General features: G+C 48.6%; 2 protein-coding genes across 4 annotated transcripts; one reads left to right on the forward strand and one right to left on the reverse strand.

Annotated features, from left to right (window-relative positions):
* Positions 1–9,607: 9,607 nt before the first annotated feature.
* C1H19orf33 (chromosome 1 C19orf33 homolog) lies at positions 9,608–10,496 on the forward strand. Its single transcript, XM_006982103.4, has 4 exons — positions 9,608–9,723; positions 9,848–9,960; positions 10,100–10,165; positions 10,321–10,496. Exons 1-4 carry the CDS (start codon positions 9,702–9,704, stop codon positions 10,417–10,419), a joined length of 300 nt encoding a protein of 99 aa, XP_006982165.1. The 5' UTR covers positions 9,608–9,701; the 3' UTR covers positions 10,420–10,496.
* Positions 10,486–22,040, reverse strand: Yif1b (Yip1 interacting factor homolog B, membrane trafficking protein). 3 transcript variants are annotated; one of them, XM_006981994.4, is made up of 8 exons: positions 21,881–22,040; positions 14,290–14,528; positions 14,093–14,197; positions 13,923–14,001; positions 13,758–13,815; positions 12,696–12,851; positions 12,530–12,623; positions 10,486–10,772 (listed from the first exon to the last, which is right to left on the reverse strand). In XM_006981994.4, the coding sequence occupies exons 1-8, from the start codon at positions 21,924–21,926 to the stop codon at positions 10,617–10,619; spliced, it is 933 nt and encodes a 310-aa protein (XP_006982056.1). In that variant the 5' UTR covers positions 21,927–22,040; the 3' UTR covers positions 10,486–10,616. The 3 variants fall into 3 exon arrangements, with proteins under 3 accessions (XP_006982056.1, XP_006982055.1, XP_006982058.2); XM_006981993.4 differs by having other exon boundaries at positions 21,872–22,029; XM_006981996.4 differs by having other exon boundaries at positions 21,755–21,956.
* Between the last annotated feature and the right edge of the window lie 345 nt (positions 22,041–22,385).

Raw genomic sequence — 22,385 nt, forward strand, 5'->3', positions numbered from 1 at the left:
TCAGATATTTTAAAGGAAACTATCTAAAAGAGAATTTTTTTTCCACATTAAAAAACAAATGGGTTTTATGTGTGCATTGGAAGAAAATTGGTTTTTGTTCGAAATTTTAGGCAGTCTGGCAATGGAACAACTATATAATATTAGTATTGGTGGAATTATGCACCTCATCACTATAATAATCCACATTTTAATATTTAAAAAGATAGTCCATTTAAGTGCCAGGATAACAGCGTTAGAAGAACTTGTTAAACCTGTAAAAATTCAGACAGAAGAAATTAACAGTGAAGTTGTTTCAAGTCGGGATCATAAGGTTGCAGAAAGAAAGCCTGTTTTCACACAGTCACCCTTAATTTATCCTGTAACAGTACAGCAGATGCCTGATCAAATAGCTACACAAAATACTTGGGCTCCAATTGAAATGTTGGATTTAAAAAGGTTTAAGGAGGCAATAGTATCTTATGGCATGCATTCCCCATATGTAAAGCAAATGTTAAACACTTGGTCAACATATAATAGGATAGTACCACAGGACTGGCGGGACCTCGCACAAGGTGTTCTGGAACCCAGCCAGAGACTTCAATTTCTGACTTGGTTTAAGGAGGAGGCTAAAAACATAGAAAAACAGTGGAGGGATAAAGGAGTACAAGTTTGCCAGGATCAGCTTATGGGCGAAGGCCAATATGCTTCAGCACAAGCACAATGTTTATATGATGTCCAAACCCTAATTTTATGTCGAACGGCAGCCTTGAATGCATGGGACAAAGTTGAGGAACCAGAAAAAAAATCTGAGTCATTTACAAAGGTGAAGCAAGGCCCAAAAGAGTCTTTTACAGATTTTTTACAAAGACTGGCTTCAGCAGTAAAGAGAACGGTCTCGGATTCAGAAGCTGGTAAGGCAATAATTGAATCTTTGGCCTTTGAGAATTCGAATGCAGCATGCAAAAGAATAATCAGGCCATTAAGGGCAAGATCTGCACCTATGGAAGATTGGATTAGAGAAACAATTAATGTTGAAGCTGATGAGCATGATGATACATGGGTAGGAGAAGTAATTTCAAAAGGTTTGAGGAGTGTTAGATGTTTTGGATGTGGAAAGCAAGGACATTTGAAAAGGGACTGTAGACAGGTCATTTCCAGAAACAATGTTTCTTCAAGGAACAATGGCAACAGAATGCCCCTTCCTTCTGGAGTATGCAGAAGGTGTGGTAAGGGAAAACACTGGACCAACGAATGTAGATCAACAAAGGACAGACAGGGTAATCCTTTGCCTCAGTCTTCGGGAAACTCCCAGAGGGGCCTCAGGCAGGCCCCCAGTGCAAATCCAGTTCAAACCTTTCCGGCAGCCATAGAGGAAATGCCTGCTCTGGAGAGCGATTAAATAACCAAATGCCTATTGGAATAAATCATGCTGGTCAGAATGATGAAACAGAGAGAATAGAAAATTCAGGAGAAAACATAAAGAAAATTTTTTGGCAAACTTCTATTAATGAACAAAGACCAAAATTAACGATAAAAATAAATGGTGTTTTGTTGTCTGGTCTGGTAGACACAGGTGCGGACGTTACCATAATTGCACCAGAATTTTGGCATCCAACTTGGCCTCTTCAGGAGGTAAACGTTCAACTGTTAGGAATTGGGACATTATCTCAGGTGAAACAGAGTGCAAGATGGCTCGAATGTATAGGTCCAGAAGGACAGAGAGGAAAATTAAAACCATATGTGGCTAACATAACTATGAACCTGTGGGGTCGAGACTTGTTGCAACAATGGAATACTCAGATTAACATCCCTCCAATCTCAGAAACAAATCATAAACTAGCACATGTTACTGAGAGAAATATTAGAAGATATTGTTCTAATGAGTGGTCACCAGCCATCCATATTATACAAGAACAGGGCACAATAACTGATGATCTTCCAAAGACACCAACAGCTCTACCTTTAAAATGGTTAACAGACAAGCCTGTATGGGTCCAGCAATGGCCTTTAACAACAGAGAAACTCCAGGCTTTAGAAGAGCTGGTAGAAGAACAGTTAAATGCTCAGCATATTGAAGAATCAACCAGCCCTTGGAATTCTCCTGTATTTGTTATTAAAAAGAAATCTGGTAAATGGAGAATGGTAACAGACCTTAGGGCAATTAACAAAGTAATTCAGCCAATGGGTTCTCTACAATCTGGGATGCCTTTGCCTACTCTGTTACCAAAAGGATGGCCTCTCATAGTTATTGATTTAAAAGACTGTTTCTTTTCAATACCCTTACAAGAAAAAGACAGAGAAAGATTTGCTTTTACAGTGCCTACTTATAATAATTCTCAACCAGTTAAAAGATTTCAATGGAGGGTCCTCCCACAGGGAATGTTGAATAGCCCAACTCTGTGCCAATATTTTGTACAACAGCCATTGGAAGTGATACGTAAAAAATTTCCTAAATCTATAATTTATCATTATATGGACGATATTTTACTAGCTGACTCAAATGCAGATACTTTAGAAATAATGTTTGAAGAAGTAAAGAAAATTTTGCCTCGCTGGGGATTACAAATTGCTCCTGAAAAGATACAAAGAGGAGATTCTATTAATTATTTAGGATATAAAATAGAGCTACAAAAAATTAGACCCCAAAAGGTGCAAATTCGGAGAGATAGACTACAGACTCTTAATGACTTTCAAAGATTATTTGGAGATATTTCTCATCTACGAACTATTGTTGGGGTAAAAAATGATGAACTGACTAATTTGTTCAAAACCTTAGAAGGTGACAAGGACTTAAATAGTCCAAGAGAATTATCACCTGAAGCTGAGAAAGAATTAGCCTTGGTAGAAAAGAAAGTGCATGAAGGACACGTGAATCGTATTGATCCAAAGCTGGATTGCATTTTGGTTATCTTACCTTCTAGGCGTTCTCCTACTGGAATATTAATGCAGAGGGAAGATATTATATTGGAATGGATATTTTTACCAAATAAACCAAATAAAAAATTAAAAACTTATGTGGAAAAAATCTCTGACTTGATTTACAAAGGAAAAATGAGACTTCGTCAATTAGCAGGCATAGACCCAGCAGAAATTGTCGTACCATTAACTAAGGAGGACATTGAAAAATTATGGACAGAAAGTGAACCTTGGCAAAGAGCTTGCAGTAATTTTTTGGGAGAAATTAACAGCAAATATCCCAAAAGCAATAGAATTGATCTTATAAAGAGAGCTGAATGGATCTTGCCTCGAATTGTACGGCAAAAACCCATATCTGGAGTTCGTACATTTTATACAGATGCCAACAAAGAAGGAAAGGCAGGTTACAAATCAGAAAATTTAAGTAAAGTGGTTCAAAGTCCGTATAATTCAGTGCAAAAATCAGAATTGTATGCTATTCTGTTGGTATTAATGGATTTTTCAGAACCTCTCAACATAGTAACTGACTCTCAGTATGCTGAAAGAGTGGTGTTACATATTGAGACTGCAGAATTTATCCCTGATGCTTCAGAATTAACTTCACTATTTATTCAATTACAAGATACAATCAGGAAAAGGAATCATCCTTTATATATAACTCACATTCGATCCCATACTGGTCTGCCAGGCCCTCTAGCACAAGGCAATGAAGAGATTGATAAATTATTGATAGGAAATGTGCTGGAGGCCTCAGAATTTCATAAAAAACATCACGTTAATAGTAAAGGTTTAAAAAAGGATTTTTCCATAACCTGGCAACAAGCCAAAGAAATAATAAAGAAATGTCCTACTTGTTCCTTCTACAATCAGACGCCATTACCAGCAGGATGTAACCCAAAGGGTACTCAGAGAAATGAAATCTGGCAGATGGACGTGTTTCACTTTGCAGAATTTGGAAAATTGAAATATGTACACCACACTATCGATACTTATTCAGGATTTCAATGGGCAACTGCTTTGAGTTCTGAAAAAGCTGATTCTGTAATCACTCATTTGCTAGAAGTTATGGCCATCATGGGTATACCTGCACAAATCAAAACTGACAATGCTCCATCATATGTCTCTGTTAAAATGAAACAGTTTTTTGCTTATTACAATATAAAGCATATTACAGGCATACCACATAATCCTACAGGTCAAGCAGTTATAGAAAGATCAAACAGAACTCTAAAGGATATGCTAAATAAACAGAAATGGGTAACAAAAACCCCCAGAAATAGACTGCATAATGCTCTTCTAACTTTGAATTTTCTGAATGCCAATGAGAAAGGAACAACAGCTGCAGAGAGACATTGGATAATAGAAAAAACTACAGAATTAAATCAGCCTATATACTTTAAGGATGTGCTGACCTCAGAATGGAAACCAGGGTATGTATTACATTGGGGACGTGGTTTTGCTTTTATTTCTACAGGAGAAGATAAGCTGTGGGTACCATCAAAATTGATAAAGGTTCGATTTGAACAAGAGAGACCTCTTAATTAGAGGAGGTGATAGTTCATCAACCAGCATGAACATCCAATTTAAACTAACTTGTATCAATAACACATGCCTTTTCATTTAATCTGATAATAACTTGTCAAAAGGAAACATCCCCAAAATTAGTCTTGGGGAAAGGTTTTTGTTTTTGTCTTTTAGGAGAATGAAGGTTAAGGAATCTGAAGAACACTGGACAAATGAGACAACTGAAGAAAAGGGACAAATCATCTATCCCAAGAAACAGAGTGAAACGGTGTATGGGTATATATTATCTAAAAAAAATTTTATGTCTTCCTAAATGTTTGTTTCTGCTTTTCTCTAAAGATTTAACACTATTGGTCTTCTAACAGTCCCAGTTCAATTAAAATTTAAAGCTGACTTTGGAGTTGGAGAATGGCTCTCTCCTTCTTTAAAATCAAGCATGTTGTTAAAAGGAAAATGCAAACTCCCTGTATCATGCCAGAATAAGAGCCATTTTCTGCTATGGTACAGGACAAAAGCAAAATTAATTAAGGGACTATTCTATTACTAATCTCAACTCTTTGATTCTATTCTGATTCTTTAAACTGTTCTCAAAGTATAAATTTTATATCAAAATTTACAAGATTAATATATATTATATTAATATATATATACATTTTAAACTTTGTTAAGATATGAATGGTCACATAGAGTACTAACTAATTCTAGAAAAAAGGCTAGCTGCATATATATGTTTTTGTGTTCGAGTCTCTTATCAGTTTTCTGCAGGAAATCACGGCCAGGCCTAATATCAACTGAAGTCTCCAGAAAGAAGATGGGGCCCCACAACAACAACAATTCCACGTGGACAATAATAATATTAAGCTGACAAACATCATCCACAGATCAGCTATGAACTACAAGATGCTCAGAGCAATTTTGAGATGACTAGCTGAGATGATTCAGTCTCAAAGACTACTTGAATAAGGACTTGAGATAAACCCTAAACTTTGGCATTATACACAGACTGGATAATGAAGGATATAGTTACCTCTCCTAGAATTTGACAATTAACCTAAAATTTTTCTTTCAGGATAAAGAAAACTTCGCCCATACCCAGCAGGAAGCAATTTTAAGAATACGACGCCCACATTCCCAAAGAGGTGGTGTGGGGCGGGTGGTTTTTTGGTCTTTTTAATGGGTTTTGGGTCTGGGATAATTTTCAGTATTTAGGGGGGTTGGTTACAAGTTATTGTCAAGGGTTAGGAAAAAGGCTAAGCAAAGGAGATTAGATTTAAGGTTCTTGTTTAAAAAAAAAAAAAAAAAAAGAAAGAAAGAAAGAAAGAAGGAAAAAAAAAAAAAAAAAAGAAAGAAAAGAGAAAGACAATTACTAGTTTTAAATACTTTACATTGGATTGAATTGTTTTATATTGTACACAAATTTGAAACTGATATTGTTAGAAAATGCTATATGTATATTTCTAATTGTATTTATTCCATCCATTTAACAATGTAATGCAAATTTCTGATCCTTGAATGTTATTATTATCAACTATCAGGATATAAAGAAATGAAAGCTAGTAGTTAGACATTATCATAGAACTTGTAGTCATATTAGATATGTTTTAAAAATTGAGCAGAGATGTTTTAGACAGGTCATCTTCAAACCCTTCAGAGATCTACAGAATATGGCATTTAAAATGTTTTAATAACTTAGAAAATTTTTCTTTTTTGAGACATGTCGGCTCCTGGCAGTACCAATCTACTTTAGAGAAAATATGGGCATTGAAGAAACTGCATATGGAGTCAACTTTCATTCTGGCAAAAGTTAGCCACTGGACAACAAAGTATCCTCGAATCAACAGGACAAAATGGACAGACAGATCACGAAACAAGGGACTACTGATTCTTGCCAAAACAAGTGTGGTTATGGCTTTATCAAAAGGCATCTTCTGAGGCCAGGACAATATGGCCCCATCCCTGAAGTGGCCTTCGCATCCGGAAAAGGTACGGTGCCCTTTTCTTCGAAGGCAGCTTAACAGGCAGAGGGCCGATGGATTCTGTTGTTCAATGGAACAGCAGCTGAAAGCTCATGCCTCTCAAAAGTAGACTGGCATTTAATAGAGGGATGTGGAGAAGAAGGGGATGCTGAGATGAAGCCATATATACACAGCCAAGAAGAATGGACAGCTGAATTAAAAAACTGTCAACAATTTCCAGAATTTAAAATCCTGAATCATGACAGGACACTAGTGGAATTCAGGTGTTTCTGGTACGTGGACTGCTCTCACCCAATGTGAGGTTGAACTGTTGACCTTGTGTACATCCTACTTCACAAATGAGTCTGTCAGATACACTAAGCCTATAGGCTGAAGATGATGCCCCAACACTGCGGAGAAACCTCAGGTGACTGCCCAGGCAGCTGGCTGTTTCTGTCAACTCACAAAATTTTTTTGGAAGTTGCTTGCATGCACTTCCTGTTTTTATTTTTGTTAGCTAATATTATTCCCTTCTTGGGTCTCTGAGGGAGTTGAAGATTAGTTAGTTATGGTTGAAGATTAGTTAGTTATAGTTGAAAATTAATTAGGATAGAAAGTACATTAGATACATCTTGGAATTATCAAAATAGGATAGATAATGGAATTATTTTCTCTGATTCGTCAAATACCTGTTTAGGTATTTATTACTTGTATATATTGTATATAGTTATTGTACTTTTGTATATAGTTTTTCTTTTGTTAGTCATAACCTTTTGCTTTTTTTCTTTTTATTAAAATAGAAAAGGGGAAATGTGGTGGTAATCTAATTGTATTGAAATATTATTTTGATTTGTACTGAAATATTAATTTGATTGTATGTTAATAAATAAAGTTGTCTGGGGGTCAGAGCTATTAGAGCCATAGCAAGAGTGTGGCGGTGGTGGCACACGCCTTTAATCCCATAGATATCTGTGTGTTCAGGGTCAGAGCTATTAGAGCCATAGCAAGAGTGTGGCGGTGGTGGCACACGCCTTTAATCCCATAAGATCTCTGTGTGTTCAGGGATACAGCCAGCATTGGAGACATATGCCTTTAAGACCTAGGGGGCTGTACATTCAGACAGTGACGAGGCAGTCATGTGTTTGGGTTTACAACCAATGAGAAGGCAGAACAACATACTTTAAAAATACGAACCGACAGGAGGTAGGTCTCTTTTCGCGAAGCTGGGACAGCAGGAGGAAGGGTGAGATTTTAGCTCTGAGCTCTGACCTCTCGGCTTTCTCTTTTACATTGTTTCTGTGTTTCTTATTTAATAAGACGGTTGGTTACATCTACATCGATGGCTAAATGGTGAAGAGCACTGGCTGCCTTCCAGAGGCCATGGGTTCGAATCTCAGCACCCACATGGTGGTTCACAACTGTAACTCCAGCTCCAGGGGATGTGACACTGTCTTCTGACCTCTTCAGGCACCAGGCACGCATAGACGAAACAGCCATATACATAGGAATTTACATTTTAAAGAGGGGAGGTAGTGAAGAGCATTTACAACTCCTGCAGAAGCGTGCGGTTTGGTTTCTAGCACCCACGGTGGCTCAAAAACACTTGTGACTCCAGCTGCAAGGGATGGCAACCCTCTTCTGGCCTCCACAGACGCCAGCACGCACGCACGCGCACACACACACACACACACACACACACACACACACACACACACACAAGCATTCACACATGCATACAATTTTAAAAAGAGGCCGGCCATAGTGACGCACCTTTCATCCCAGCACTGGGGCAGCAGAGGCAGGTGGATCTCTGAGTTCAAGGCTAGCCTAATCTAAAAAAAAGTTCCAGGACAACCAGGGCTGTATTACACAGAGAAACGCTGTCTCAAAAAAACAAGTATTCCAGATAATGATAAGCACACCAAACATGCTGGAGTGATGGCCTGCAGCAACTAGGGCAGGCATTTCTGCAAACCGACACTGAAGCAGCTGTCTGGAGAGGCACACGCTCCTTACGATCCCTGAAGCAGCCACCTGCTCCTGCCCAGAGGCTCACTGCTGCAGATAAGAGTAGGCGTTTTGTTTTTAATATTTTTCTATTATAGTTATCTCACTTTGTGTGCATGTGCCCGGATGTGCACCTGTGGAGGTCCAGAGACACCTTGCAGGAGCTGGTTCTCTCCTCCTGTGGGTCTCAGCGATTGAACTCGGCTCATTAGCCTTGGCAAGTGTCTTTACCCAATGGGCCTCCTCACCAGCCTCATTTTTTTTAGACAGGTAGAGCCCTGGTTGTAGCTCTGGTTGTCCTGGATCTCGTTCTGTAGACCAGGCTGGCCTCGATCTCAGATATCTGCCTGCCTCTGCCTCCCGAGTGCTAGAATTAAAGGTGTGCGCCATGACACTCTCATGCTATGTAGCCCAAGCTATAGCAGAACTTTAAATCCTCCCGAGGTCTCCTGAAGAGTGGAATTACAGTCCTGCATCACTGTGCCCAGCTTAGAGCTATGTTTGTGATAAAAAGGTAGATGGTTTTGAAGAGTTACTGCTGAAGGTGATAGGATCTTGAGAGTGAAACTCCCCAGTGGGATTAGTCATTAGGAAGAGAGCCCACATCCAGACACAAGAAAAGCCAAGACAAATTGGCAGGATGCAGGCCATCTCCATACTAGGGGTCTGTCTCTGCTCTTGCCTGGCACCAAGCTCTCGGCCTCGACAACTATAAGGTAAATTACTGTTTAAGCCACTTATCTGCTGTGTTTGTTTTAACAACCCAAATTAAGACACCCGCCTTTATCAAAACAACGCAACACATTTCACAAGCACTTACTCTGCCAGGCACCAGTCTAGGAATTTAACCCATCTGCCTGTCTTCCTCCATCACCCCAGGGTGCAACTTTGCTGAGGCCTTCTTTCTCCCAGCTGCCACCAAGTTGCACTAGATTGGGCTCCTAATCCCGGACACTACTTTTCTCAGGCCGGAGGGGCCGGGAACCCGAGCTCCCCGCTCCCAGGATGGTCTTTAACGTCCTTCAGTGTACATGGAAAGACTCCTTCGAAGCACCTCTGTGGAGGGGATCAATTCATGACAGGCCTCAACCCTTTCCCCAGAAACCTACGGCCACCCCCACCGCCGTTTCCCACAGAGGAAAGTCTGGGTGGGGCTGGGAGCGGCACGCAATGAATGAGTCAGGGCCTTAGAGTTGAGGGGTGCAAAGGTCCGGAGGGTGGGGCTTCGCAGAATTCCTGAGGCGGGGCAGGTCGCGCGGCCCCACCCCCTGCCCCAGGCACTGCCTAATCCTTCCGACCTTCCAGACCGTGATCATCGCCATGGATTTCGACCTGTCCGCAGGTAATGCTCCCCGAGTGGTGGATTTGCGGTGCGAGGTGGGGGCCGGACTCAAATCCAGGGACTCCCACCGAAGGGCCACTCCCAGCTGCCTGCACAACCCATCTAACTTTTCTTCCCTCTGCAGCCGTGGGCCCTGCTTCTAAGAAGCCAGAGGGGACAGGTCAAGTGGGAAACCCCAAGCACTGTCCCCCTAAAGCTCCGGGCCGACCAGAGGCAGGCGCTGCTCACAAGCCAAGGGTAAGTCACCTTACCACGGGGCATCGCGTCCCGAGGGCCCAGGGCGGGGACTGGCTTCTGTCCTGGGTGTTCGGCACACCTCAGCCTCTCAGCTTGGGTTGGAAGCTGCCTCACCCCCTGTCACCCCCACCCCATCTAGCATGGCTCCGGCAGCTCCTCTGACTCCAGCAGCAGCAGCTCCAGCGACTCGGAGGGGGAGGGAAAGGTAAGAGGTTGCCCCTCTCCGTGCCACGTTCTCACACACCCCCGGCCCTGGTCAGGGTCAGCTTAGGATCCTTGCTGCGGTGGGTGGGGCAGGTCCAGTTCCGCTCCCAACCGGGCCGCCTCTTCTTTCTCCCGCCCACCGCCCCCGGCCCTCAGAAGCACGCCACCGGCTGCAAGAAGCATGAACAATCCTCGGACAAGGCCAAGAAACCCAAGGTGAAGAAGGAGAAGAAAAAGAAGAAGGCCCCCCACTAACCTATTAAAGCTTGCAGCCCGCCCCGCTCCCCAGCGCCCCCTGCCGGTCAGGAGCGGAGGCCGTGCTGAGCCCATCAGGTTTATTGTTGCGGGTGTGCAGTGGCAGCAGGAGCACCTTGGCTGGGGGGAGGGGCCGGGCCTGGAGACGGGCCCGGGGCGGCTGAGATGAATGTGGCGCGGAAGGCGAGGCTGGCCGCTCACCGCACCAGGTGGAAGGTGAGCCAGTACATGAGCAGCGGCTGCGCGGCCGCCACCGCCATGGTCAGGTACATGCGCAGCTGGTTCCGCGCCCCACGCACCGGCACCCCTTCGGCCGCCGCCTGGGCCAGGATCTTCAGCCGCAGGGTCCGGATCTGCGTACCAAAGGGGAAGATGGGGGAAACGGGTCAGTGTGGGGGTCCCTGGCCCTCGGCGGCCTCCGGCTTGCTCTCCTAGAAGGCTCTGCTGAATTGCTACTTCCCCGGGCCTGTGAGCGAACCACTGTGGGTTCCAGAAGCAAAGGCCTGGAAGGTTCTGTGGGATGTAGTTAGGTGAGCAGCAGGACTGTAGATCGACCCGAAGGGCGTGGCCGAGCAGCTTCCGCCTGCCAGGAGACAGTGCCTTCCCTCACGCAAGGCAGGTCCCCACCCATGCTAGGTCAGAGCCCTGGGACTGCATAAGACCCCCAGCCCCAGAAGACACCTTTTCAGGACAAGCGAGAAGAGCTCTTTTCTTTTTGCTCATGCTTAGGTGCGTTCTCTTTTTGAGGGGGGTGGAGGGCAGGATCTTGATATATAGTCCTGGCTGGCCTCGAACTCTCTATGTAGACAAAGTTGGCGACAAACTTGTGGCGATCCACTTGCCTCAATCTTCTCAGTGCTGGAATTACGGCTTTTTTTTTTTTTTTTTAATATTTATGTATTTGTTTTGTGGGGTTGGGGCACTTGAGCCCTGGTATGGAAGTTGGCACAACTTGTAGGAGTCAGTTCTCTCCTTCACTCTGTGGGTACCAGGAGTAGAACTCAAGTTGTCAGGCAAGTGCCCTTTACCTGCTTAGACATCTCACAGGCCCCCAAATGCTCAGGTTTTGGATGTGCATGTGTGTGCGCGTGTGCGTGTGCGTGTGCGTGCGCGCGCGTGTGTGTGTGTGTGTGTGTGTGTGTGTGTGTGTGTGCACGCGCATACATACTTGTGGCGGCTACAGGACACCCTTGGGTGTCTACCCTTTTTCTTTTCTCCAGACAGGGTCTCTCATTAACCAGGCATTTACCAAGCAGGCCAGGCTGGCAGGTCAGTGAGCCCCGGGTACCCACCTGTCTTCACATCTGCAGCCCTGAGATTATGAGGGTTCACCTCCACTCCTGGCTTTCCTCCTCTTTGGCTTTTTTGACACAAGGTTTCTCTGTGTGGCCCTGGCTGTCCCAGAACTTGCTCTTTAGACCAGGCTGGCCTCAAACTCAGATCCGCCTGGCTCCGCCTCCTGAGTGCTGGGATTAAAGGCGTGCGCCACCACTGCCCCGCTCTTTTTTTTTTTTTAATGTGGAGTCTAAGGGTTGAACTCAGGTCTTCTCTACTGACGGAGCCGTCTCCCCAGCTCCTTTACTTTTAAATGATGACAAGACTTTCGCTTGTGGGTCAGATTTGCCCGACAATCCCAGTGTTCATGCTGGGTCTAAATCCTCCCAGACCCTGAGGTACAGTCACGAGGCACCCCATTTTACAGGAGAGACGGAAGCTTAGGTTGACTCACCCTGAGTACACGAGGGCCAACCTCAGCATGGCAGCCCCTACCGCCCTCAGTCAGCACTGGAAGGACTCGGCCTCCTTGCAGGGGCGTACTGGCAGAAAGCCCAGGATACAGGAACTGAAGTGAGGGTGAGCACCGAACCTAGAGCCTCTGTACTGGGCAACCCTGGCCCCCAGCACCTGACTGGTCCTGGCCCTTCCCAGAGGACCCATACAGGAGACCCCTCTTCCAGAGCTCCCAGTCTCCAGGTTTGGGGCACTCTGATCCCTCCCAGTTCAGCAATATGACTGATGTAAATTCTCTGTACTTGGATGCTCTAAAGACCTCCCAAGTTTGTGCAGGAGGCCTGTGGTCTCTGTCTTGCCCACCCCAAGCCCCACTTACCATGAACACAAAGATGGACACACAGCACCAGCCAAGCATGAGGTAGTAGCCAATCTTTCCAAAGAGCAGACCCATGAGGACCCCGCCAATCATCCTGAGAGTGAGGAGAAAGCAGTTGAAGAAGAGGCCAAGGTCTGGGACTGGCAGGCAGGGTAGGAGCACTCACCCGACATATTTGTAGCCCAAGAAGGCCACCAGGTCAATGGTGGTGAGGTCGGTGTTGACAGTGACCAGGTAGAGACTGAGCAGGATGGCTACAACCTCCAGGGTCAGCCAGGCCAGTGCCGAGCTCGCCTGCAGTCCCAGGAGGTCTGGGGAGAACCTGCCAGAAGTGACGACATTTGCTCTGTCACGGGGCTGGTAACTGAGACACCCTCTGAACATCACCTGGGGCAGCCCTGGGTTGAGGGCCCCTGGAGATGGAGCAGGGACCAACAAGGATGCGGGTCTGTACCCAGACCGTGACACTTGAGTCAGGGCTTGAAGGGAGGGCCTCTGAGCCCTGCGAGGGGTACCAGGAGGGCTCCTCCTTAAAGACGGACAGCTGGGCTGAAGCCTAAAGAGTCAGGAGCTGGTGGACGAGGGCCTTGGTCTCTGCCCTGGAGCCTCAGCAATGAATCCACTGTTTCTGCTGACACTTGTTTTCAGTGCCTCAAAAGGGAAGGAGCAGGCAGCTGGGCTTGAGGGGTGGGGGTGGGGGGCTGACTCAGCCTGAAGTCAGTTAGGAAGTGACACAGGATGGGAACCAGTGAACGAGCAGGTGCCGGGCACATGTAGGGGAAGAGCACATTCCTGAATCAAGGTACTAACTGGATGTACAAGGCCCTGAGGCAGCCCCAGCAGGGCAGGGTGAGCAAGGAGGTAGGAAGGATCAGGGGCTTGATCTTCGAGCCAAGACATCTAGACGGAATAGGGGGGCGGGCCAGGATCACCTCTCAGACTGTACCTTTCAGATGCTACTAGAGCAAGCGTACACGGGGTGATGGTGGGAGCAGCTACCTAGAGGACTGTGAACATAAGGACAGATCTGTGGGTGGAGGCCGGAAGGAAGGAAGGAAGGAAGGAAGGGTGGATTTAGAAGGTCACCCAGCACAAAAGGGTCTGATGGGCTCATGTGGGTGGGCGAAGGATGTCACTGAGGTGACGACGGTCTCAACCACTAGTAGCAAGGTTCTAAGACAGGAGAGCCGAGACCACCCCACCCACTCCCCCGCTCCAGGATCCTCACCTGTCCTGGGTTCCCAGTGCAAGGCCGGCTACCAGGATGTAGGTGATGAAAGCCATGGCTGTGAAAGGCAGACACAGACACTTGTCAGAGGAGAAGCCCTCCTTGGCCACAGGGCACCCACACATCTGTCCCAGACATGCCCAGGCAGTGGTGGGAGGGTGCAACCTGGAATGTAGAGGTCTGGAGCGTTGATGTCAAAGCGGGGTGCCACTGGGGTGTCCTGCTGGTACTGTACCTCCCAGTCCTGTGGAGAGAGTTGGGGGAGTGGCAGGACCCCAGGCTGAGGTCCCCCACCCTGCTTCCAGGCGGGCGCGGAGCGAGGGGGTGGTGCTGACCTGGTGTAGGTAGGGAAAGACAAGGAGGCCCAGCTTCCTGCCCACGTACACGGTGTCCACAGCGAAGTAGTACTTCAGCTTGGTGACGGGGATGAAGCGGTCAATCTGGGGAGGGGAGGCAGAGCTCGAGCCTGAGGCCCTGTGGCCCCCGCCGGCCCCTCACCCACTGCCCAAGACCACCAGCCAGGTCTACTCACGTTCTTGTCGACCAGCTCCTTGCCGTGAGCGGCCAGGCTGCTCCCGTAGGCCATGGCCATGTTGGACATAGGATTAGCCAAGAAGGCGGCCTCAGGGGAGGAGGAAGGGGAGGGGTAGCCCAGACCACCAGGGGACGGCTGGGCTCCATAGCCCCGACTCGGGGTGGAACTCGTATCGTCGAAAAACTGGTGGGGATCAGCCATGCCTGGCTGGGATCCCGGGACCCTCCGCTTCGAGGCTGCAGAAGAAAATGGAGAGAGCTCATTCATTTTGCACAGGTTCCACCACCTGCGCCAGCCACAGCCAGGACAAGGGTCACCACAACAGCCCTGGCTATGATGTCAGCCAGGCTGCCATCTCCGCATGGATCCATTCATCTATCTGTCCACCCCCTCAGCTGCCATCAGCTCACCTGTCCATCACCCATCCTTCCCTTACCCCCCCCAGAGGCCATCACCAGCTCACCTGTCCATCACCCATCCTTCCCTTAGCCCCCCCCCCAGGCCATCACCAGCTCACCTGTCCATCACCCATCCTTCCCTTACCACCCCCCCCCGAGGCCATCATCAGCTCACCTGTCCATCACCCATCCTTCCCTCACCCACCCCCCCTCAGCTGCCATCATCAGCTCACCTGTCCATCACCCATCCTTCCCTTACCCCCCCCCTCAGCTGCCATCATCAGCTCACCTGTCCATCACCCATCCTTCCCTTACCCCCCCCCTCAGCTGCCATCATCAGCTCACCTGTCCATCACCCATCCTTCCCTTACCCCCCCCCCTCAGCTGCCATCATCAGCTCACCTGTCCATCACCCATCCTTCCCTTACCCCCCCTTCAGAGGCCATCACCAGCTCACCTGTCCATCACCCATCCTTCCCTTACCCCCCCCCTCAGAGGCCATCACCAGCTCACCTGTCCATCACCCATCCTTCCCTCACCCACCCCCACTCAGAGGCCATCATCAGCTCACCTGTCCATCACCCATCCTTCCCTTACCCACCCCCCCTCAGCTGCCATCAGCTCACCTGTCCATCACCCATCCTTCCCTCACCCACCCCCCCTCAGCTGCCATCATCAGCTCACCTGTCCATCACCCATCCTTCCCTTACCCCCCACCTCAGAGGCCATCACCAGCTCACCTGTCCATCACCCATCCTTCCCTCACCCACCCCCTCAGCTGCCATCATCAGCTCACCTGTCCATCACCCATCCTTCCCTTACCCACCCCCCCAGAGGCCATCACCAGCTCACCTGTCCATCACCCATCCTTCCCTTACCCGCCCCCCCTCACCCCTCGTGTGTCCCTATCTAGACACAGGTGAGGGTGGTGATGAGAGCTCCGTGGGCCTGGTACACAATCCTGTGCCACCATTACAAACAGGGCCTCTTCCTCCTCCTCCCACCCTGTCTTCCCTAGTCGGCCCCGCTGGGCTTCTCCGTGTTCCCTGACACACTGGGCACAGACAGCTCAGGGCCCCTCTCGGCAGCACCCACCAATCCCTCCTCCACTGATGGCGCCAGCACTGAGCGGCCGCCGCCGCCGCGGACGACCTGCTTCTTTTGTTCACTGGAAGGACCCCCACCCCAGGGTGGGAACAGCACCTTGTTCACAGCCGACTCACCCAGCTCCTCCAGCAGGCTTAGGTTGTGCACTCACCCTATTGGACACATGGAAAATAACGCCCAGCCAGGCCCATGGCTAGAACAAAAGCCCGGGCTCAGTGCACAGTAGAGCAGGTGTACAGCCCGGAGTGTCTCGTCGTAAGTGCTATGACCATTAACCCTGATGGAGCACTGACCCCACACCGCATGTACAACACGATACCTCCGCTCATTCACTCACAACCAGCCTGACTCAATTGGTGCTGTTAGCATTTAAAAATTATTGTTAGTAAGGCAGAGTTGGTATTTAATAAAGATATTCCAATATAGGCTTAAGCACAAGGTTAAGAAAGAGGCTCTCAGAAAAAGACACACTGAGAGCATGGTATGGGCTTCTCGAAGAATCACAGAAAGTAAGATGTACTCAGGGGAGGCTATGGGCTTCTCAAGGCAGCATGCTACTGTCCATGTATTATTTTATTTAAAGACTTATTAGTTTATTATATATAGTGTTTTGTCTGCATGTGTCCCTGCAGGCCAGAAGAGGACACCAGATCTCATTACAGATGGTTGTGAGCCACCATGAGGTGCTGGGAATTGAACTCAGGACCTCTGGAAGGGCAGCCAGTGTTCTTAACCTTGGAGCCATCTATCTCTCCAGCCCCTATTGTCCACATTTTATAGAGTGAAAAAACCAGACCAAAAAACCTGAGGTTAAGGCTGGAGAAATGGCTCAGTGGTTAAAGTCACTGGCTACTCTTCCAAAGAGGACCTGGGTTCAATTCTCAGCATCCACATGGCAGCTCACAACTGTCTATAACTCTAGTTCCAGGAGATCTGACACCCTCATATGGACATACATGCAAGCAAAAACACCACATGAAATTAAAAAAGAAGAAGCAGCTGAGGTTCAAAGTCAGATAGTACAAGACCGTGTTCCCTTTCAAGAGCTTGCTCAGCCAGGCATGGTGCTGCATGGCTTTAATCCCAGTACTTGGGGATCTCTGAGTTCGAGGCCAGCCTGGTCTACAGATGGAATTCCAGGGCAACCAGGAAGATTGCATACAGGTTGCCAGTCTCAAAAGACAAACACCTCCCCCCAAGCAACAAACAAGGGAACAACAAGGTGGAGGGGCTGGGAAAATGACTCAGCTATGGAGAATGCTTGCTGCTCTTCCAGAGAACCCGAGTTCAATTCCCAGCACCCACAACCACCTGTAAAGTCAACTCCAGGGAATCGAACACTGCCCCTAGCCTACACACACACACACACACACACACACACACACACACACACACACTATATATATATATATATATATATATATATATATATATATATATATATACACACACACACACACACACACACACACATATATATATAAAATATATATGTGTGTGTGTGTGTGTATTTAAATAAAATATTTTAAACAACAAAACCAAGCCCTCTAGCATCCACATACAGGCACATCCACACACAAACAAGCACAACCTTCTCCCTCCCAACTAAAAAAAAACTGGTAGAGTGCTAACCAAGCATAATCCAGGTACCAGGCTCCAAGATACAGGGTTCAGTTCCCCAGCATGGCATAAAACAAAACAAAACCCCAAAATAATTTGTAAAAGTCCCATCTGACTTTGTGGGGGCGGGGAACCAGCTGAGTGTTCCAGGCTAGAGACCAGGGTGGCCATTGCTGGGGGTGGGGATACTGAAAGTGGCCATTTATGAACAGAGCCAGGGGGCAGGCCATGCTGAAGCTGTGCTGGGTTGGGGTGTGGAGAGGAAGTGGAGGAATCCCCTCCTTCCCAAGACTGGTCTAAGCAGGGGTGGGAGGTGTTGTCTGGGGAGATGGGGCTAGCCCCAGGGCCCCAGATCCCGAATGTTGAGCAGGCTAGCACTGCTGTGGCACAGGGAACTAAGTACACGAGACTGCAAGACCAGGAGGAGCAATGGGACCATGGGTGAACTGCCCTTCAACTGTCTCCTCTGCGGTCTATCAAACTGCCTCGTGAGACTCCCATAAACTTCCAGCTGGGCATGGTGGCTAACATCTGCAGTCCCAGCACTCAGGAGGCTGAGGCAGGGGGATTATGTAAACATGTTATCTTTTGTTTTGAAAGACTCATGTATTTAATGTGGATGAGTTTTGACTGCTGTTGAGCTACCATGGGAGTGCTAGGAACAGAACCAGGTCCTGTAAGAGCCACAAACACTCTCTAACCCTGGGTGTACATGTTTGTGTGTGCACTCAGGGTGCATGCGTGTGCAGAGGCCAGAGGTCAACACTAGCTGTCTCTCAGATCCTCTCCACCTTATATTTTGAGCCAGGATCGCTCACTGAACCTGGAGCTCACTGATCTGGCTATGCGAGCTGGACAAGCCCTAGGAATCCTGTCTTGGCCTCGGCAAGGCTGGGATCACAGCAAGGACTGCCGTGCCCACCTATTTACGTGGGTGCCGGGGACTCAAGTCCTTACACCTGAGCAAGGTGCCCTTGACTGAGTCATCTCCCAGCTCTCCCTCACCTTTTTAAAAACAGGGTCTTCCTGTGCAGCTGGCCCAGGTTGGCCTTGAACTCAAGTGCCTCCTGCCTCAACCTTCCAAGTATCTAGGACAACAGGCCTATACCTCAGGCCCAGCTCACTCTTCCGCTCCTTCCTAAGCATTTGGTGCCGGCCACCCAGGTGGTGCCAACCTCCAGCCACTGACTCATCTCGCACGCTCACCCCAGGAACATCTGGCCAGGACTTGTGTCCTGAGCGCCTGCTGTAGACGCAGCAGCAGACCAGACAGCCAATGCTCCTGCCTTCCTGGGCCTCCTCTGGGTTGGGTCCTTTCCAGCTCCCGGAAATGGGTGACCCAATTTTCCACCCTTGCCCTCCTCTGCTCCTCTCACTGAATGCAATCTTGCTCACGATCAGCTCTCGAATCCACAGTGCCTTTGGCATCTGGCCTCCATCTCCAGCTGATCTGAGGCCTTCTGGGCCCAGCCTCAGGTCTTCTACCTCCAGGCTTCACCTTTCTGCCCACCCAGCCACTCTGACATCCAGCCAAGTCCCCTACTTCCCACCCAGTGCCTCCTCCCCTCCCCTCTGTTCCTACCACTGCCTATTGGACATAAGCATCTCACTTGGTCCTGTCTAATTTCTGTTTCTTTTTCCTTCCAGTGTTCTGAGTCAGGGCCTTGCTATGTAGCTCAGGCTGCCTTCAAACTCATGTGGAGTGTGGGGGTTACAAGTGTGTACCACTATGCCAGGCTCCTTGCCTACTCTTAGCACACACCCCCCCCCCCCCCAAGGAGTCTCCAGTAGGCAGCTAGATACTTCTTTTGAAGTATGGAGCATTGGAAACCAGGGCCTTGTGCGTGCTACGCAGGTGTTCTACCGCTTAGCTGCATCACTGGCCCTCTTTTTATTTTTTTTTAAAAGACAGGGTCTTGCTGGGGTGTGGTGGCGCACACCTTTAATCCCAGCACTTAGGAGGCAGAGGCAGGCGGATCTCTGTGCATTTGAGGCCAACCTGGTCTACAAAGTGAGTTCCAGGCCAGCCAGGGCTACCTGTCTCAGTAGAAAAAAAACAAAACAAACAAACAAAAAACAGAGTCTAAGTTCTTCAGGCCAGGCTGACTTGGAACTAACTATGTAAGCCAGGCTAGCCTTGAACTTGAGATCTGCTTCAGCCTCCCAAGCAGCGAGGATTATAGGCCTACACCACCAGTCCTTGCTTTGTGATAATCATATCTTTTTTTTTTTGGTTTTTCGAGACAGGGTTTCTCTGTGTAGCTTTGCGCCTTTCCTGGAACTCGCTTTGGAGACCAGGCTGCCCTCGAACTCACAAAGATCTGCCTGCCTCTGCCTCCCAAGTGCTGGGATTAAAGGTGTACACCACCACCACCACCACCACCACCACCACCGTCCAGCTCTTTGTTTTTTTTAAGACCAGTTCTCACTGTGTAGCTCTTTTTTTTTTTTTTTTATTTAAAGATTTATTTATTTATTAGGTATACAGCATATATCCCTGCAGGCCAGAAGAGGGCACCAGATCTTGTTACAGATGGTTGTGAGCCACCATGTGGTTGCTGGGAACTGAACTCAGGACCTTTGGAAGAGCAGTTGGTGCTCTTAACCTCTGAGCCATCTCTCCAGCTCCCTCACTATGTGGCTCTTGCTGTTCTGGGACTCTCTCTGTAGCTGAGTCTGGCTTTGAACTCACAGGTAATCCTCCTGCCTCTGCCTCACAAGTACTTGTGCCATGTCACCTGCATGATCCTTTTAAATGACCATAAACCTTTTCATCTTTTGCCTGAGATCAGGGAGCACTGTGCTGTGAACCAAGTTCAAACAGGCCTGCCAGCCACTCTGGTCCCAGCCCCAGGGCCTCCTCTCAGGTCCCACCTTTGACAAACCCCGCTTCATCATGCAACAATATCGTCCTGGAACACCCTTCACTCTGCCAATGTCACACTCGGGACTCTGCTCAGTGTTCCCTTCTGCTGACCTCCTTCACTCATTCCCTCTCATAATGCCCAGGGTCCTATTGCCCCTCCGTATCTACTCAACTGTTTATTTTCTTGGCACAGGACTCCACAGCCTCTCCCTCCATGAATCCCCTAGGCTTTCATCAGGTATGCGCTCTCCAAGGAAGCATCGATACTTCAATCCTGAATTCCACGGCTCCAACCAGCCCGTGCACCCCACACCACCGTCTGCTCAGCATTCTTTTCAGAAAGAACTAATTCTTAACTCTGTGTGTGTGTGTGTGTGTGTGTGTGTGTGTGTGTGTGTGTGTGTGTGTGTAGGTCAGAAAACAACTTTTAGGAGTCAGTTCTCTCCTCCCACCATGTGGCCCAGGTGATCGATCAATCTCAGGTAGTCAGGCTTGGTGGCAAGTACTCTTACTGGGAGCCATCTCGGAATTCACTCCTGACATGCCCCCCTTTTTCTTTAAAGACAATCACACCATGTTGCCCAGGCAGGCCTTGAACCCACAATCTTCTTCCCTCCATCTCCCAAGTGCTGGGGTCACAGGTGTGCCCCAGGGCACCTCACTCCCTGTGCTTCTGCCACAGCTGTCCCATTGCTTCAGGCTGTCCGTGACCTCTGCTCTGTACGGGCAGTTCCATGAGGGCAGGAACAAGCGCTAGCTGGCCTCTGCTGGCTCCCCTGCATCACACATCACCGGCCTGCCAGACACTAATGCTAGAGTGAAGGGGGTAAACGGATCCTCCTCAGGCCCTAGTATATCCCAGATCACTCTCTCTACTTATTACTCAGCTACTCTTGTTGACTGACACATTTGCTTCCTAGTTAAATGTCTTCTTCCTCAACTCTTAGCTGTAAGAAAGCAAGAACCAGGGCTTTGGTGGTTACTAGTGTGTGCCCAAATTCCAGTCCAGGGCCTGGCATAAGGGTCACTGGAGTTAAGATATGTTAGAAGAATAAACGAAACAAACAGGATAGATACATACACACACACACACACACACACACACTAGATAGATAGATAGAGAGAGAGACCCCAAGAGGAACTTAAAAGAGGAATTCAGATTCGCAGCTGGGGAAAGGAGGTTAACAGGACGATAAACACTGGTTCCGATCGTAAATGGGGTGTAAATGTGGCCCTGTCCGCACACGGAGTGCCCAGGCGGCAGTACTATGGAGCGTGGGTGACAGCCCGTGGGCACTAGGGAGCCTCTGAAAAGTGGGGAGCACAGTAGGGCAAATCGCTGACTGCAAATGAATGGAAGCCGCGTTTCTCTGAGCATCACACCAAATTCTACTCCAACTTGCTTCCTTTTAAAGGAATTTACCCGCAATGCGCCCCCTACCCGGACTTGGCATCCCTGCGCTGTGCACACCTAGAATCTCCAGGTCCTGGATCTCTTGACCTCCGTCCGACCTGGAGTGACCTCGCCAACCGCCGCGACGGCCCCGCCACACCCTCGCCCGCCCGATCTCCTCAGCCAGCCACGTACGCCACTTACGCAGCCGGGGCGTCCCCGCCGGCGCCGCCAAACCTGCCGCGTGCATGCTTCGACGCCACCACCGCGAACGCCTGAGCCGCTGTGCGGAATGGGCCCGCCCGGGTCCCGTAGCCACGCCCGAGTGGTGCCGAAGAGCCAATAGGTCTCACGATGGCGCGGAGAGCGACGCCCTCCGGGGGAGGCCTGTAGAGTGGGCGGGGCTTACGTAAGAGGAGGGAGGCCGTACCTGAGGGCCGGCGGGGCGGAAATGGTACGACCCCAGGAGTAGACGGCTTCAGGCCGGAAGGAAAACGTTCCTGGTGTGGAGCGCAGAGGTCGACGGGAAATGTAGTTCTTTCCAGGCCGGCTCTCGAGTTGGAGAGCACGGGGAAGCCGAAGAAGGTGAAGGAAGGATGCTGCAGTTGTAAGGGTCCTACCATTTACCCCAGAGGGGCACTCCTTACAAAAGTATCGAGGATGAGAAACGAAGTTTAGGATAGTGGATTACTTCTGTATTCCAGTACTG

Source organism: Peromyscus maniculatus, chromosome 1, assembly GCF_049852395.1.
Source record: "Peromyscus maniculatus bairdii isolate BWxNUB_F1_BW_parent chromosome 1, HU_Pman_BW_mat_3.1, whole genome shotgun sequence".
NCBI classification, from domain to species: domain Eukaryota; kingdom Metazoa; phylum Chordata; class Mammalia; order Rodentia; family Cricetidae; genus Peromyscus; species Peromyscus maniculatus.

Bases quoted from the DNA above. Each gene is read 5' to 3' on its own strand.
- C1H19orf33 (XM_006982103.4), top strand. From the start codon at position 9,702: ATGGATTTCGACCTGTCCGCAG. The intron at 9,724-9,847 runs GTAATGCTCCCC...TTCCCTCTGCAG, and splicing joins GGATTTCGACCTGTCCGCAG to CCGTGGGCCCTGCTTCTAAG. The intron at 10,166-10,320 runs GTAAGAGGTTGC...CCCGGCCCTCAG, and splicing joins ACTCGGAGGGGGAGGGAAAG to AAGCACGCCACCGGCTGCAA.
- Yif1b (XM_006981996.4), bottom strand. From the start codon at position 21,926: ATGCACGCGGCAGGTTTGGCGGCGCCGGCGGGGACGCCCCGGCTGCGT. The intron at 12,624-12,695 runs GTGAGTGCTCCT...CCTCACTCTCAG, and splicing joins TTGGGCTACAAATATGTCGG to GATGATTGGCGGGGTCCTCA. The intron at 10,773-12,529 runs GTAAGTGGGGCT...TTTGGTACGCAG, and splicing joins TGTCCATCTTTGTGTTCATG to ATCCGGACCCTGCGGCTGAA.